The sequence below is a fragment of the Rhinatrema bivittatum genome, chromosome 12 (genome assembly GCF_901001135.1).
Source record: "Rhinatrema bivittatum chromosome 12, aRhiBiv1.1, whole genome shotgun sequence".
In the NCBI taxonomy this organism is placed as follows: domain Eukaryota; kingdom Metazoa; phylum Chordata; class Amphibia; order Gymnophiona; family Rhinatrematidae; genus Rhinatrema; species Rhinatrema bivittatum.
In genome coordinates, this window is record NC_042626.1 from 12,671,829 (window position 1) to 12,689,705 (window position 17,877).

The 17,877-nt window shown below is 49.3% G+C and overlaps 1 protein-coding gene across 1 annotated transcript; it reads right to left on the reverse strand.

Moving 5' to 3' along the window:
• Positions 1-10,861: 10,861 nt before the first annotated feature.
• LOC115074262 lies at positions 10,862-16,846 on the reverse strand. Its single transcript, XM_029573571.1, has 2 exons — positions 16,494-16,846; positions 10,862-11,242 (listed from the first exon to the last, which is right to left on the reverse strand). The coding sequence occupies exons 1-2, from the start codon at positions 16,844-16,846 to the stop codon at positions 10,942-10,944; spliced, it is 654 nt and encodes a 217-aa protein (XP_029429431.1). The 3' UTR covers positions 10,862-10,941.
• Between the last annotated feature and the right edge of the window lie 1,031 nt (positions 16,847-17,877).

A 17,877-nucleotide genomic window follows, 5' to 3' on the forward strand; every position in this document is an offset into this window, starting at 1 on the left:
GAAGCCGGTGTGTGTATGTATGAAAGAAAGCATGTGGGTGTGAGAGACAGTTGGTGTGTGAGAAAGCATATGGGAGTGGAAGCCTGCATTTGGGAGAGATCATGTAAGAGTTAAAGCCTCTGTGTGTGTGGGGGGGGGGGGGGGAGAAACCTTCATGTGAGAGTGGGAACTTGTGTGGGAGTGAGAGCCTGTGTGTGTGAAACAGAGCATGTGAGAATCGGAGTCTGTATGAGAGAAAGAATGTGTGTTTGAGACAAAGCCTGTGTGTGTGTATCAGGGAGGAAGGAAAGGGCAGGAGGAGAGAGAAGAAATAGAAATAATAAGAGAGCCCCTGAAAAAGGAATTAGGAAAAGACAGACAAGGGGAAAAAAGAGACTGTGACCAACTGATTAGAAAAATAAGATCAGACAACAAAGGTAAAAACATATATATTTTGACTTTCATCGACTGGATTATGCCATCTTCGGGAATGTGCATTTCTTATATATATTCCAGTGTTCACAGAGACTGATGTATTGGGCTTTCCATGTCAATCTTATCTGCAAGTTTCTAATTTGTAGTCCCTTATTCTGTATTATGCAGGGGCCGGTCTGTGCTCTGCATGTCTGACAGAGGTGCAGTATTTCCATGTAGTTTTTTTGTAGGGATTTGTAGCAGTCCAGCTTCTTGCTTGCCCAGTAGGTGGTGTATTAGTGTTCTAGGGCCTGGGGTAATGTTTGCCTTGCTACCTTTTCATAAGTAAGGTTGCTGCTGTTTGCATCCCGAGAGTTACTGCTGTTATGGTATGGTACGGTATGGTATGGTATGGTATGGGAAGATATGGTATGGTATGGTATGGTATGGTATGGTACGGTATGGCAAGGTTCTAGGTGGCTTTTTATTATATTTTTGTAAGGGTTTCTGTTACTTCACACTGGCAGTGGAGGGAGTTTATTTTACTGTTACTGAGGTAACACCAGAACATCAATATTTGTTTTGCCTGTCGGCTTGTAATATCAACTGTTCTAGTTCTATTGTGCGTCCATTGCAAATCTTAAATTCTTATAATTATTGCTATTTAATTGTAGTTATGAGATATACTCTGCATCTTTGGAAAGAGAATTCATAAAGGAATACACTGATATTTGTTTTATTACGTGATTGAATCTGATGTCTTTGATTCCTTTTTACATGATATTGTGTATTTATAATAACTGCAAATATAAAATAAATTAATATAGATTAATAAAGCATATTTAATGTTGGTAAGAGCTTGAAGTAAATAGAATTAAAATATTTTAAACGTCACTCGTGATGCATGATGGCTGGTTCCAGACTACTTAGGAATCCACTGTCAGGGGCACCCTAAGGCATTATTTATCGATATAAGCGTTCAGCTAGTAGGGCTTAGACCTGCCTGCCTGGCCCCCCCCCAAAAAAAATTCAGTTCTGGCTACAGCCCTGGCAGGGGGAGGAGTAGGATTTGAACTCTGGCTTCCCTGGTCACTAGGGCCATTGCTCTAACCAGTAAGGCCACATTTCCTCTGCGCTCAGTGCTGTGGCTGAGTGTCAGCCAGTTCAGCCGGTTTGTTCAGCTTTGCCCGCCTCGTCCCCTTCCAATGCCCCAAACTCTTGCAGTCATAAGTTGAGATTGGGCCCCTGAGTGGACGGGAAGCCAGGGCTGTTCGTGCACCGCAGACGTGCAGCCCCTTCCTACGATCCGGACGCGACAGAACCAGCCCCTGCAGATCTTAACTGATTCATTTGAAGCGAACCCTAGGAAAGAGCCCAGCCCTGGCTTTTCTGTCCGCCCGCATCGCTTGCAGCTGGTTGCACCGCACACTGGAGGACGGGGAGAGTGAAATCCGAGTGTGGAAAGGAAGCACGGCCATGACTCTGGCTCGCTCTCACACTCAGGAGAGCTCTCAGGGTGGAGCTCCACTCGGAAACTGCAGGTCCATGGGGGGTGAAACCAGAACTGTCTCAGCCCGCCCGTGCTGACCTGGATCAGAGGAGGACTCTGCAGGCTCTTTTTCCCTGGTAGATTTTTCCCTTGTGCTGGTCTAGGCCGGTGACCCTTCCCAGGACTATCCGTTCTCTTTCCTGGCATCCCCGATGCGTTCTGTCACTTCTGTGCTCCTTGCTCAGGGCAGGGGGTTAGTGGTTTTTGGATAAGGGGATGAGGGTACCTTGGGGAGTGGGTGGGAGAGGCTGGAGGTAGGGAGGGAGCCTGCCTCCGCTGATCACTCCCATCTGTTCTCTCTGATCTCACTTTTGGCTGAGCCGAGGCCTCGCTGCACGGCTTCCAGCTCCATGTGCGCCCGTGTTTTTGAGAACAATCTGATCCCATCGCTCTCGGGGTCTCTGGAAGGGATTCCGTTTTCTCTGTACAGATGTTGCGTGCAAGCTGTAACTCCCCACCCTGGACTGTGGGTGGCAGTCTTACTCAGAAGCACAGCAGAACCCCGTGCCGGGCCTGATATGGGAGGTCAAGATTTATTACCTCAGATCAAAAAAAAAAACCCCGAGCTGCCAGATGACCTGGTTACTGGAAGGAGAAGTGACACCGGATCTGGCTTTCTGACATGCCCCTTCCTGGTTGGGATGTATTTTCCAAAACCAGGACTAGAGTCCCTTGAGGAACTGGGAGCAGGGCAATTCCTGGTGAAAGACGATAGAGAGAGAGCAAAAGGTCCATCCAGACTGCTCAGAAAGTTTATTGGGATAGTGGTGACTGCAGCTCTGTGCAGGTTACCCCGAGCCTTCTGCTGAGGGGTCCAGATTCATTCACTGTTCGGATAGCAAAGATAGCCAGATAAACTTATCTGTCGAACTTTGGAGGTTTATTCAATAGTGCAGCTGTAAATTAGCTGGATACCTTTATCCAAAAAATACAAAAAAAAACCCTTATATCACAGTGGCAATAAATATCAAATTTGTAAGTATAACTATAAATATTTATCCGGCTAATCTCCCTGAACAGCCCCCAGAACGCCCCTAACTTATCCAGCTAAATTCTAGCCGGGTAATAAGATTTAATTTCTCGCCGATCCAATCTGGCACTCAAGGCGACTGCCAGTCAGGAACTCCCCTGTCAGTCAGGAGCTCCCCTGTCAGTCAGGAACCCCCCTGTCAGTCAGGAGCTCCCCTGTCAGTCAGGAACCCCCCTGTCAGTCAGGAGCTCCCCTGCCAGTCAGGAACCCCCTGTCAGTCAGGAACCCCCCTGTCAGTCAGGAATCCCCTGTCAGTCAGGAGCTCCCCTGTCAGTCAGGAGCTCCCCTGTCAGTCAGGAATCCCCTGTCAGTCAGGAGCTCCCCTGTCAGTCAGGAACCCCCCTGTCAGTCAGGAGCTCCCCTGTCAGTCAGGAGCTCCCCTGTCAGTCAGGAATCCCCTGCCAGTCAGGAGCTCCCCTGTCAGTCAGGAGCTCCCCTGTCAGTCAGGAACTCCCCTGTCAGTCAGGAGCTCCCCTGCCAGTCAGGAGCTCCCCTGTCAGTCAGGAGCTCCCCTGCCAGTCAGGAGCTCCCCTGTCAGTCAGGAGCTCCCCTGTCAGTCAGGAACCCCCCTGTCAGTCAGGAGCTCCCCTGTCAGTCAGGAGCTCCCCTGCCAGTCAGGAATCCCCTGTCCTCTGAAGGCTTGGGGTCTAAGAGGCCCGAATCCAGTGCCTTTGTCCAGCTAACTTTGACAGTTAGTCGGACAGATGCCAGGATTTAAAAATCCCCGCCTGCCCTGCCCCGACACAGCCGGATACCGTTAGAACAGCCAAATACATTTGTCCGGGTAACTTTCCCAGCGGCCGACGATGGACCTTTAAGTTCGCCCTTGAGGCCACGGAGGGCCCAAACTCACAAGGAGCAGCAGTGGCATCACGACACCAGCAAAGCGCGGGGCCCGCGTGTCCCTCATCGTGCGCTCACAGGCCCTGTGGCAGCTCCGCCCCCTCGAACAGATTTCCATGGTAACAGGAAGCCCACGGCAAGTGGAGGGGGGGGGGCGGAGCCTTCGCAGGTCCAGCGAGTGCTGCTGATTGTTCCTTTTGGACTTGGAGTGGCTGCTGATACCGCGGAGTCGGGGGAGCGCCCCCCCCCCCCCCCCGTGCTACGTAAGGAGGAGCTCGGAGATGAGGAGGAGGATCTGGGCGGGAGGGGGGTGCGAGATTTCTTCACCGGTCATACTTCCAATGACTTTGGGGGGAGAGGGAGAGAGGGCCCGTGACCCGCCCACCTTCTTCTCACCATTTCTGGAGGAGGAGGAGGGGGGGGGGTCCTCTCTGTTGCCTGCGGGCACCTCTAATTTAAATCTGGCCTTCCCTAGCAATTATCAGGGGTCTGCCGACTGCAGCGCAAACAAAACTGAGAGGGTTCACAGAGAACCTGAGAAGGATCAGAAGGCGACACCAGTAATCCAGAAACTAGAGATTTAGGAGTCATACAAGACAATCATCTGAATTTAAAGAAATCAATTAATAATATCACCAAGGACTGTTTCTATAAGCTTCAAGTTCTAAAAAGAATCAAACCCCTTTTCCACTTCCAGGACTTCAGAACCATCCTTCAATCCACGTTATTCTCGAAAACTGACTACTGTAATGCCTTACTCCTGGGGCTCCCCATCTCAGCCATAAAACCTCTACAAATGCTCCAGAACGCAGCAGCCAGAATCTTAACCAACACCAACCGACGGGCTCACATCACCCCCATCCTCCGAAACCTACACTGGCTGCCAATAAAATACAGAATCTAACTAGATAAACGACGCTTGACCGACGTGCCGCAAATGCGCAGTAGAGAGCAGCTCTACTGCGCATGTGCGGGCGAGCACGTCAGTCTTAGGAAAAAAAAAACATGGCGGCGGGCGGCGGTGGCGGCGGCAGCGGGTGGTGGCGGTGGCGGCGGCGGCGGTAGCAGGGGCGGCGGTAGCAGGGGCGGCGGTAGCAGGGGCGGCGGTAGCAGGGGCGGCGGTAGCGGCAGTGGGCGGCGGCGGTAGCGGCGGCGGCGGGCAGCAGCAGCCAGTAGCGAGGGAGGGAGGAGAGAGAGAGAGGGAGGGACGGACTGAGTGGGAGGGAGGGAACGGGAGGGACGGAGAGAGAGAGTAGGAGGGAGTGACTGAGTGAGAGGGAGGGACTGAGTGAGAGGGAGGGAGGGATTGAGTGAGAGGGAGGGATTGAGTGAGGGGGAGGGACTGGGAGGGAGGGATTGAGTGAGGGGGAGGGACTGGGAGGGAGGGACTGAGTGAGAGGGAGGGACTGAGGGGGAGGGAGGGAGGAGTGGGTGAGTGTGTGGGAGGGAGGTAGGGGGTGGGGAAGAGTGAGGGGAGAGGGAGAATGAGGGAGAGGTGAGAGTCAGGGATGTAAGTGGAAGGGGGAGAGGGAGAATGTAATGTAGCCCGTTTTAACGGGCTTAACGGCTTGTTCTACATAAAGCACTCACTATAATCCACAAAACCATCCACAAACAGCTCACACTAGACCTTCAGACCCCTTTCAAACACCGCTCTTCGGAAAGACCCACCAGAGAAGCCTATAAAGGAACCCTTCAAGTCCCTCCTACAAAATCCACCCGTCTAACATCCACCAAAGAACGTTCCTTCTCCACAGCAGGCCCAGTCCTTTGGAACAGACTTCCGACCGACCGAAGACTGGAACCCTGCCTTATTACCTTTCGAAGAAAACTTGAGACGTGGCTGTTCCTCCAAGCCTTCCCCTAAATTAAAATGTCACTTAAAATGTCCCGTCAGACTAAGCCCAACGAATGGGATGTTTACTAATCTCTTAACCCGTCATATATTATTTATATTTAGTTAATTCCTCTCTGTCTACTTCCTGGCTACTATAGCCCCCAAGTTCAATCCCCTTGTTATATGTAACTTTGCTTGTTTCCGCCTTCTTGTTTGGTTACACTTGTTAATCCCCTAAGTTCCATGTAAATCGGCCTGATGTGAATCCCATTCATGAAGTCCGGTATAGAATTATATTAAATAAATAAATAAATAATCCAGAAAGGCACTTCAAGGCCACATGGACCGCCAGATGTGAACAGAATTTTACCCCAGATGAACGTGGCAGTTTGCTCTCATCATCCTGGTCCTTGTTGGCTGATTAAATTGGCAGAGGGTGAGTTTTTTTCTGCAGTAAAAAAAATATTGCAGGGAAACCCCCGGGATATTTTCCCTGGGAGGGGCAAAATATCGCGGGGACGCTCCTCTGCGATATTTCTCCCCTCCTGCGGTAAAATGTCCTGGCTTGATAAATGGTCCCCTTCCACTGTACACTCTCTGGGTAGGGACCTGGACTTGTAACTCGTCTTGAGCTTGGGTTTGGGAAGGCGAAGCAATTAGATCTGAAATTCAAATCCAACTGCATAATTCTCCGACTACGACTGATTTGCTAGGCTCTTACCAGTCAGGCTTTGGGGGCAGCTACGGCCCTGAAAGCGGTCTGGTAGCACTGGTAGACAACCTTCTTTGTAGATCGGACCCTGGAACTTCTACAGCTGCGGAATTACTTGACCTCTCTGTGGCCTGAGGCCTTTGATGCTGCTGACCGTGCTACATTGGTAAAGACATGAGGGAAGACGGATCTTATGGGAAACGCCAGACCCAAAATGTTCCGTTTTCTTTGTATTTGTTTTTTCATTTTTATTTGGTTTGTTTAAATGTTGTTGTTTTTTCATTTTTATTTGGTTTGTTTAAATGTTGTTTTTTTTCAGTTTGATTTGTTTTCCAAACAAAAAATACATTTATCAAAGAAAAAAAATCCCCCCAAAAAAAGCAAACCCTCTCCGAACCACCAAGAAAGAAACAGGGCCTCCTGCAAACCCGGGCTGGGCCTTCCCAGGTCAAAAAACTGCCCCAAGTCAGGCTTGACTTGCCAAGCCCAGTGCCAGGGCCTAGCCCCGATCTGGGTCCGGAGCTGGGGTCAGGGCCGGGTCCTTCATCCCCCTCGGATTACAAATGCTGGGGCCAGGCAGTTCCCACCCCAGTCCTCACTTACCTCCTTTCAAGATCCTAAGTTTAAAATGGGCAGGAGCGAGTCTCAGTTGCTTTAAAAGTGGCACCCATCCGCCTGGAGGATGGCATCGAACCGTCATCATTTCAAGGCCTTTTTCTGGAGTGTCCAGCAACATTTTGATGTACAGCTGTAGAAATGTATGGCCATACGTCAAACTAGCACTGGCTGAACCATCGAGAGGTGCCGAAGTGATGCCACTTTGACGCCGTCCTCCAGTCAGTTGGCATCATTTTTAAAGTACTGGGACCCGGGCAGCAATGATTGGGCATTGCTCCTGCCCATTTCAAACCAGGATGCAGAAAGGGGGTAAGTGAGGTTCAGGCTAGGCTCAACCAGGGCCACCAAAGGCCCCTTGTTTTGTTTTTTTTTTATGCCACGAATACGAAAATACCCAAAAACATTTGAATGTTTTCATAAAAGCCTTTTGTTGGTTCATTCCATTCGTCACAAACCAAAAATGGCCTCATTCGTTGCATTTTTTGCTTTTGTTAGAAACGAATGTGACAGCACGGGGTGATTTTTTTAAGGAATGGCAGTTGTACTATGGGATTCCTTAGGGCTCCCCACGTTTTTCCATTTTGTTTAATATTTATTTTGTAATCATTAGAGGAGGTGATTAGGAATTTTGTGGTGCACTGTCAGCTGCATAAACATATCTCCCTTTGGGAACAGACCCTGGAAAGCAGTGGCTTGGATGAATCATTGCCTGGAAGCTGTCTCGTGTTGGATAAGTGCAAACAAACTGAGTTGGGTTACAAAGTTGAGTATTGTTGTCGCCCTTCTTCTCACTTTGTCTAGTTCTGTTTCATATTTTATGAAATGGGACAACAGAACCGAATGCAATACTCAAGGTGCAGTTGTATGTTAAGGATACAGTTTACACTTTCAGCCCGGTACATCGATACCCACCTGGTTAAATGGCTTTTAAAAATGGCCTTGTACAGTATATGTTACGTTCCTGCTTTTTGATGCATTCTGTTTAGAGATGTTTTATGAGGTTCCTTTTTTTAAACTGGTTGATATTTGTAGATTTTAATACTTTGTTTATTTTATTCTGTTTTTGCTTTGTGAAGTGTTTTGGGAATGAAGTAGACTGTATTCTAATTATTTTAATAATACAAAGTGGTTTTATTATCACTGTACTATTTATATATTGTTCCGCTGTACCCTGCCTTAAGCACCATAGTGAACAGGTGACTAACAAATCAAAAACAATAACTCCCATTCAGTAGGCAGAAATCCCATTCAGCCCCAACTTCCTGTTTGGACTGTTCCTTGCCTCTGTCTCTCTTTCTCTCTCTCTCTCTCTCTGTCTGGTAGGAAAACAGTCAATTACTCCACACATCTAGGAGTTGATTCAGAATCAATCTTCTTGAAGGAAGATCTTCTTAAGCGTACTGCATAAACGTCCCTAGGAGCCATAGGATGCCTCACGAGAAAGCAAAAACTAGATGTGGTCTCTCTGCTCCTTGGATGTCCAGTATACTCCTTGGCACAACACCGCTCTCTCCAAACTCCCACAAAGACATGCCCAGAGCAACTGTGCTAGGCCACCTCGGATCATACCACGTTGCACAGGAGTAACATCTTCAAATCAGTCTCCCCTCCAGTAGCCATGGAGCACTGCAGTTCACAGCAGCTGTAGAATTCATTGCTGGAGGACTTAGTCAGGGTTGGTAGTTTAGCTGGGTTTCTAGAAGTTTGACCAACTTTCTGAAGGACATATCCAATAGTAACTATGAGACAGGTAAACTTGGGGAACACCACCTTTTACTCAGGTAGGGGGACAGGTCAGTGATTCAGTTTTCACTTTGATGACCCTTTCAGGTTTCATCCGGGCCCAGCAGGGCGGAGGAGCGGGGGCGCTGAGGGAGGGAGATCTGTTGGTTTTTCACAAGAGGATTCGGACGAACTTCAAAAGGAAATGTGAAGACTAGATCAGGATTTTCAGGAAAACACAAAGCAGGACCCAGAAAATCTGCTTTGGGTTTCCCTCCCCAAAAAGGAGTTTGACGAACAATTTACCAAAGCTTCAGAATTTTACCAGCTCTGCCAAATTGTTTGGAAAAACCATTTTGAAGTTCACCCATCCACCCTGCTCGGGTTACCTAAAAGTAGCAGTCACCATCCCCAAGGGAAAAGTTTGCAACCAGCATCCACCCCCCCAGCTCTGAGCCCTGCCGCTGCGAGTCTGTCTGCATGTATGTATGAGCGTGTACATGTGGAAGTGAACATTAGAGTGTGAAGGTGTGCACGGATGTGAAAGCATCAGAGTCTCCGCTGAGTAGGGAGGTGCAGATTAAAACAATTTCAGGACCCCCCCACTTCCCTCTGGGGATTGCATCATTTGTTTTCCAGCTGTAGGAAGGTCTTCACTCCTTCTCTCGAGTTACGGAGCAGCCGGTGATTGCGAATCCTCGTCCCCCGTGGAACGGCATGGGACAGAACTCAGAGATGTGGCTCCAACTGCTGCTGATCCTCGGGGCAACTAGTCGGGCCCTGTCACCCGCCGTGGTTCCCCCAGTGTCTCGGCTCGCACAGGCACTTACCAGCAACTCTCAGCCGCCTGCCGATCCGCCAGAACGATCCAATGGCATCTGACAGGTCTGACATCTGTCAGCCAAGCCCAAGCTAATGGCAGGGTGAAGGGTCAGGACTGGCGGGTCACTGAGGACATGTGGAAAAGAATCGCCTTGTCTCATGGAAAATGGCACCAGATTTCATCACCTGTCACCTTTTGGCACAAACGTTTGTAGTAGGATGTGACGACCAACCTTTTGCACTCATAGACAAAATCTGTCAAAAAAAAAAAAGAAAAATCCCATGAACAGAAGCAAAAAGCAAAGATTTGTGGCAGGGTCTCACCAATTTTTGTGGAAAATAACAAAACAGGCCACTGAAAATCCGCTGCCATGAATTTGGGGTGATAATATTCCTGTGCAAAAGGCCAGGTTATTTTTCATGAAGGATTTGCAAGTGATAAAAAAAACACCAAAAGAAATAAATCCTCTATTCCATTCTGGGTTTGCAGATCTGGTGCAAACATTTCCAGAGATCCGTACTGGCAACGCGAAGTCCTCCTGCCTTTGAGAAATAAGGCACACAACGGTCCAGTCACGTCGAAGTTAGCACCAGCAAACGCTGAACGCTGCAAGGACTCAATCAGAGTTAATTAATGGCCCAGAGAACTTCCTAAATTAACAGTGAAGGCTGAGGGTAAAAAAAACAAGTGCTCCCAATGAAGCCCCTGGGGATAGCCTTGGCCCCAGAGCTCGATGTAAACATATTTTTACATGATAATTCCATGCCAGGACTCCAACAGCCCTGTATACACACACCAACACTTTTATTCCTTTACAAAAGAAATAGGTTAGTTATTTCTTGATCTTTGTTTCTATGTAGTCTAGGGGACTAACAAGGTCAAGGCAGAGATCATTACCCTCTCCCCTCTCCCTCAGGGAATTCACACCTTGCTCCTCTCTGGGCCGGGAGTGGCCGGAGGGCTGCGTTAGATGCTCGGTTTGCGTGGGAGTCCACACACACACACACACACACACACTGTAGCCGCTCCCAGCTCCTGTGTATCTGTAACAGCAAAAGGTAACCTACAACCCCTGCCTCTGCTCGCAGGACAAAACTCCCCCACACCTCTATAGACAGGCGGCTGCTATCAGTGACGCCTCCCCACCCCCCAGCATTCAGTTCTACCAGGCCCTCTTAAAATGAGAATACCACACGTCCGAGGCCCCCACAGGTAAACCTGACACGCGATGGGAATTTGTAATTCCTCAGGTGAAAAGCCATGCTCGACAGGTCAAGGTGACGTCCCATGCCACACTTACAATTGAGACTCAGCATTAGCTTAGGTTAATTAAGTAGGATTTATTGCAACACAAATTAGTTGTCGGGCTGACGCACTTGGCAATAGCCGGACATAAGAACACACTTTGCAGAATTCAGACAGGCTCGGGATGGTGATCAGACCAAGGATGGGAGACTGACTGGAGACTGAACAAGGCCTGCCGTGACCCAGTAAGCTGGGGCAACTGAGAGGTCCTTTCCGCCAAGATAAGAACAGTCTTGTTACTAAGTTTATGAAGATGCCAGGGTTGAAGATCCGGCAGTGGTGCATAGAAAAACCAGAACTGCTGACACATGCCAACTGCTTCCAAATAAAGCTTGGGCCATGGTGACCTTTGGAGTTTTGCAGGAAAAAGAGTGGAAGCTTTCAGCCTGAACTTCAGGAAATCCCAGGCACTGGAAGAAAAAAGGAATCCGTCATGAGGATTCGAGAGTGCCAGTACAGCTCTACAGATGCCACAAAGCATTAGCATTTAACGAGGACATACAAAAAGCAAGTGCACTCATTTAACACGTGTCCAACGCGGAGTGAATGAGCCTATTACACATTCACTCCGAATGCAAAAAGATAGCTCAGATATTAACGCCTGCCTGGAGCAGGCGTTAATATCTGAGCGCACTGAAAAAAAAAAAATACAGAAAAGTAGAAAAAACTGTTTTTCTGTTCTTCTCTTTTAAAGTAAAAAAAAATAAAATAAAATAACTCGGCAGACCGCCAGGTTATGAAGAGCAACGCCGGTAAACTCGGCCTCGGTTTTCATAACCTGCCTGTCTGCCAATAATGAAAAACGGCCACCATTCCGGCGTCGGTCTTCATAACCGGCAGGCGCAGCAGGTCGCGATAGGAAGGAGGCGCTAAGGTCGCGCAAGCAAGAAGTGCTTGCCCTCGGCACGACCTTCATGCCTGGGCTTCTTTGCAAATGTGAGTGCTAAATGGTCAACTGAATGCAGAAAGGACCAGGTCCATTAATAAAACTTATTACCTGCCCATTCCAGTCCAGTTATGGCTATTGTAAGAATCTTAGAGCCCACTCCTATGGTACGCGATTGTACATTATTTCTTAATATCATTTTTTTCTCTCCTAATAAATATGGCAACTTTTTTTGGCTTAATTAACTTTCAGATTATTGTTTGCTGTTTCATACTGTGGTATTTTCTTTTTCAAGACTATCTTGATGAGCCTTCTTGGAATCCAACAAATTAATAAGACTTTTCTTGTTTTAGTTATAAACTTAGTATAGTTATGTTAAAGAATTAGGGATTATAATTATACATTGTATTTTTTTCTATTACTTTACTTATTTTATTTATATTTATTGATTTTGTTTTTGTTATGCAGTTTTTTATTTAGTTATCTCTTTTAATTTTATTTTATTTTTTATATTTTGAAGTTGTGAACCGTCTTGGTCAGACTTTGTCTGTGAAAGTCGGTATATAAAATGTTTTAAATAAAATAAAATAAATAAATAAGAAGAAGAAAGTGTATTCCGAATCATGAATTAATGTCTTTCTAGCTAAAAACAGAATGACAAAAAAAAAAAAAAAAAAGTAAGCTCCTTCTGACACAATAAAACGATTGCTGGGCTCGAGTCCTACTTCTGTTGTTCTGGGCTTTCAGCACAGGACAGTTCTGAGCTGAAACTCCTTGCAGAAGGAAATCGCTTTTGCCTTAACTCAGCCCTGAAGCCGAAACAGGATCTCTCTGGTTTTCTCCCTCCTGGTAAAGCCTCTCCTGTTTTTAAAGCAGACTCTTCAAAGGGTGGGCTCTTATTCCTTAATGAGCTTATTAGAAAGCATCCCCTGCTCGGCTGACAGAGAGGAATGGGCAATCTATCTCCTAAGGGAGGCACTGCAGTCCATCACTGGCTTTCTGTTCTCAGTCAGGGCTGGGGGATCTTCTCACCCATCCTTCCTGCATGCAAAGCTCTCCAAAGGAAATATCCCCGGGGAGTGTCCGTGTGTCTGTCACAATCCATTTGGTCCCTGTTTGAAGCCAGTCAAATAAAATAAACCAGTGCGCTGAGGCCATTTGCTAATGGCACACCCTGAACTGATGATTGCCCCTCATCTCTCTAGCCCACGGCCATGTGAACGAAATTTAACAGAATAACCAAGCTGAAACAAATAAATAAGTGCATGTGAGAATGAAGGCAGGAAAGCGAACTCGTACATAATCTGGCCAAGCAGATCTGACGTTTTCCCAGTCAACCAGGACCTGCAGTTTCCGGAGCAATCTGAATTTGCATTTCCCATCCACTTCTGCATTCTCAGAAACTTAACCCTGTTGGTTAGCAACTTGACGGGATGTAGTAGGGCATTGTAACTTAGTCAATGGCTTTCCTCTCTCCAAGAGCAGGGACCTCTCTCTCTGTGGCTACCACCTGCTCTCTCTCCTGGGTGCAGCCAACCTCAAAACGAAGGAAACTCAAACGCGGCCCAGAGGATGCTCGGACACCTCCTCCCATTTAGTTATTGAAATAGATCGCATCGCAGACAACCCAACCCAGCCATTAGGCATTCCTGTTTGTTATTCTGCAACAAAACCCACAGACCAGAAAAAACATTAACAACGCTCATAACTTGTGCAAGCCGTAGCTTCCGGGCACCCCCCGACCACACAGAGGCACAGTAAGGTAAATCATGTTCCTTTATTGAGTGGAAGAATCGGCCACAGCCAATTAACATTACTTTAAAACATTAACAACCAGCAATACTTGAAGAAGCTTAACATCTGGCAATACATCCAGCCTATGCCCCCACCGGTAACACTACCTGCGCTTACCCACCCCTCTATTTGTTGGAGATGGCAGCTCTCCAGCCCTCCGCTCCGTGAAGGTGGAACACTGACCACTGGCACCCCGCTCCGTGAATGCCACTCCAGCCCTCCGCTCCGTGAAGGTGGAACACTGACCACTGGCACCCCGCTCCGTGAATGCCACTCCAGCCCTCCGCTCCGTGAAGGTGGAACACTGACCACTGGCACCCCGCTCCGTGAATGCCACTCCAGCCCTCCGCTCCGTGAAGGTGGAACACTGACCACTGGCATCCCGCTCCGTGAATGCCACTCCAGCCCTCCGCTCCGTGAAGGTGGAACACTGACCACTGGCATCCCGCTCCGTGAATGCCACTCCAGCCCTCCGCTCCGTGAAGGTGGAACACTGACCACTGGCATCCCGCTCCGTGAATGCCACTCCAGCCCTCCGCTCCGTGAAGGTGGAACACTGACCACTGGCACCCCGCTCCGTGAATGCCACTCCAGCCCTCCGCTCCGTGAAGGTGGAACACTGACCACTGGCATCCCGCTCCGTGAATGCCACTCCAGCCCTCCGCTCCGTGAAGGTGGAACACTGACCACTGGCATCCCGCTCCGTGAATGCCACTCCAGCCCTCCGCTCCGTGAAGGTGGAACACTGACCACTGGCATCCCGCTCCGTGAATGCCACTCCAGCCCTCCGCTCCGTGAAGGTGGTACGACATCGGCATCCCGCTCCGTGAATGCCACTCATCATCCCATGCAGCGCAGGGGCCGCATGGGATGATGGTTGGGATCAGGGGGGGGGGGGTCAGGGCCAAGGGGGCGCAGGGAAAATTAATTGGGGGGGGGGGGGGCGCAAGGTGCTCCGGGTGAACAAGAAAGCCTGGGAGAGACCAGCGGGGGAGGGGGGGGGCAAGAGGTACCAAATCTGGTGCGGGGCCAGGGGCGGGCGCTGGAACTGATCGGCGGCCGGGGGGGGGGGGGGGGGGCGGCGGAGACCGGAGGCCGCATGGGCTGCTGTGGAGGAGACTGCTCGCAGGGGCGGGGGGAAAATGGGGGGGGGGGCGGCGATATCGCGCTGGTCACGTGGCCGGGAAGGGGGGGCGGCACCAGAGGTTGCGCGGGGAGTTGGGTAGGGGCACCTGGGGGGGGGGGGGGGCGCGAATGGTTGCCTTTTCCAGGGATGAGCTGCACACGAGTTGGCTTGGGATTGAGTGTGTGCCAGGGAGTCCTGTCTCTCTCACATCCCAGAAGAGACACCTGAAAAGGGTGCGATTAACCTACGCTGGTGACTGAAGACGCCATTCCCAGTGCCTCCAGGCGCTGGCCACCCCCATCCCTGGCTGAATCCCACCAGGCAGAGCTTGTCCCATGCTGCTAAGGGCCAGGGTATTAGTGAGGTCTGATCAGGTACAGAAGGAGCGCAGAGATGCGCAGTCCTAGCAGGGAAGCGGCTTGCACGTAGGGAGATGCGAGCACCGAGAGAGTCCGAGGACACAAGGCCCATGTGTTTATCTCGCGCTACGGATGACTCACGTGTAGTTCCCCAAGCACAAAGGACACCTACGATGAGATAACATCCAGGCAGGCGATTGTTTTCCTGCGCGGTGACACGTTTATGAGGTTTCCACTGACAGACACCACACTCTGCCTTTGACGCATCTTTCCAAGGGCTTTCATAAGCAGTTTTGGGAATTAATGGACATTATCTATCTAAAACGGTGTCCCAGAATAGCATCCAGGGAGTGGCATTGGAGGTGCAGCGCTGTATTGTAAAGAACAAGGTGCAGGCGACGTAGAATTGTCCTGATTAGATTTGTAGTGAAACAGGAATTAGGATTAAGTAACCTTCTGCCCCACCCCAAATACCAGGGGCGCAGTTATCATATTTGGCCCTTCCATGACCTCTTCCCAGTTGCAATCGCATGCTCCAGCACCTCCCTGAGCTTTGCATCTGAACGTTGGCCAGACCAGTACTGGTAGGTGACTACCCAGCATCTCAACCTGACCCCTGAATGCCCCAGGAGCTTCAGATGAGGAACCCAGAATCAGGACTCCCTCTTGGAAAAGTTGGTGGTGGGTTAGGGAAGGAGGTGAACTTAAGAAATGAGGCAGAGATGGAGAATAATGGGAGGTGGAGAGGAGGAGGATGGGGGTGGCAGGAGCGGAGGTGGGAAGATGATTCATCACGGGCTCTGCACCTCCCTCTTTAAAATCCCTGCTCTGCCCTTGGCTGGGATGTCCTGTGTGTAATTCAGTGACATTTCTTGTTTTTCTGTACGAAAGCAGGACAAGTATTCATCCTTCTCATGCTTAAGGGAACATCTGGCCACCTTACTTCATACGAAAAGTTTTTACTCATGGACATTCCTGGGAACTTCTGATTTCCACTCACTCTGAGACTGAGGCAGATCAGGGCGAGGGGATATCAGCATGCACACATCCGTTCTCTCACACACTCACATGTTCACTCTCATACTCTTACACGCATAATAATAAGCTCATTCTCACACACACACATCCACTCTCTCATTCTTCCACACATACACTCTCATGCCCACAGTCACACACATGTTCACCCACAGTCACACATGCCCACACACACTTTTCTCCCTATCACTCCTATACACATGCATGCCCTTCTTTTCTCTCTTTCTCACACACATACACACACACTCTCTCTCTCTCATTCACACACACACTCACTCCTCTCATTCTTCCACACATACACTCTCATGCCCACAGTTACACACATGCCCACACACACTTTTCTCCCTAACACTCCTATACACATGCATGCCCTTCTTTTCTCTCTCTCTCTCTCACACACACACTCTCTCTCTCTCATTCACACACAAACTCACTCATTCTCTCTGCTTACAACAACCCACCAGCAACAACTGCCTCCTCCTCCTCCTTCTTCCGCTGCTTTGGGCCAGAGATCTCCCTCCTCCTGCTGTCCTGCAGGGCCTCCATTTTCCTTCCCTCCGTTTTCTTCTTCTGCCAGAGTTAGGAGAGCGCTCCAATGCTCCTCCTCCTCCTCTCCCCTGCTAGTCAGCAGCAGCAGCACCCAGAGTTTACCGATCTTGGCCCGGAAACCTGGCAATTTCTTTAGAATTCTGGAGTCTCTGGGCCAAATCCAGAGAGTTCCCAAGTATAAGAAGGATCCAAGTCTGATTGCCAGCTCAGGTCTTCTGCTCTCTGGGTCAGCTGAGGCTGGGGATGCTCTGGAGGTGGAATTCATGACCCTAGAGGAGGAATCCCAGTCATTGTGCAACAGCGACACTTAGTGGCAGGATTTGGAGGGTTCTGGAAGGTGCCCTGCTACGTGGCCCCCAGCCCAGAACTGTCACTGCAAGGATTGGGGTCAGAGAGTTGAGAGCAGGGATTTGCTGTCATTTTGAGTCATTTAAAAAAAAAACACAAAAAAACCCAAAAACAAACTTTTATTTTATTTATTTTTTAAAGGATGGTCCACATTTCAAAATGGCACAGCCATCACCATTTTAAAAAATTGCACTGGCAGGGCAGGAGCAATTGGGGATCACTCCTGCCTCTCTTTGGACTCCTCACCATTGTGGGTAAGCTGGAGGAGGGGGGGGGGGGAAGGAAACTCCAGGAGGGAAGACTCAGAACCAATGTTGGGAAAATATTTCTTCACAGAGAGGGTGGTGGATGCCTGGAATGCCCCCCCAGAAGGGTTGGCGAAGATGAGAACAGTTAATGAAATCAAAAGAGCATGGGACAAACACTGAGGATACCTAAAGGCTTGATGAAAGGGATGGTATAATATTTCTGCAGGGGGTAACCTGCACGGAGCGGCAGTTACTACCCTTAACAGAAACATGGGGGTAATCTGCATGGAGCGGCAGTTACTAGCCTTAACAGAAACATGGGGGTAACCTGCACGGAGCGGCAGTTACTACTCTTAACAGAAACATAGAGGTAACCTGCATGGAGCGGCAGTTACTACCCTTAACAGAAATATGGGGGTAACCTGCATGGAGCGGCAGTTACTGTCCTTAACAGAAACTTGGGGTAACCTGCATGGAGCGGCAGTTACTACCCTTAATAGAAACATGGGGTAACCTGCATGGAGCGGCAGTTACTACCCTTAACAGAAACATGGGGTAACCTGTATGGAGCGGCAGTTACTGCCCTTAACAGAAACATGGGGGTAACCTGCATGGAGCGGCAGTTTTTGCCCTTAACAGAAACATGGGGTAACCTGCATGGAGCGGCAGTTACTACCCTTAATAGAAACATGGGGTAACC

Coding starts and splice junctions, on each gene's coding strand:
- LOC115074262 (XM_029573571.1), bottom strand. CDS start 16,846: ATGAATTCCACCTCCAGAGCATCCCCAGCCTCAGCTGACCCAGAGAGC. Junction 11,243..16,493: donor GGAGGAGGCAGTTGTTGCTG/GTGGGTTGTTGT, acceptor TTTTTCTTCCAG/TGCCTGGGATTTCCTGAAGT.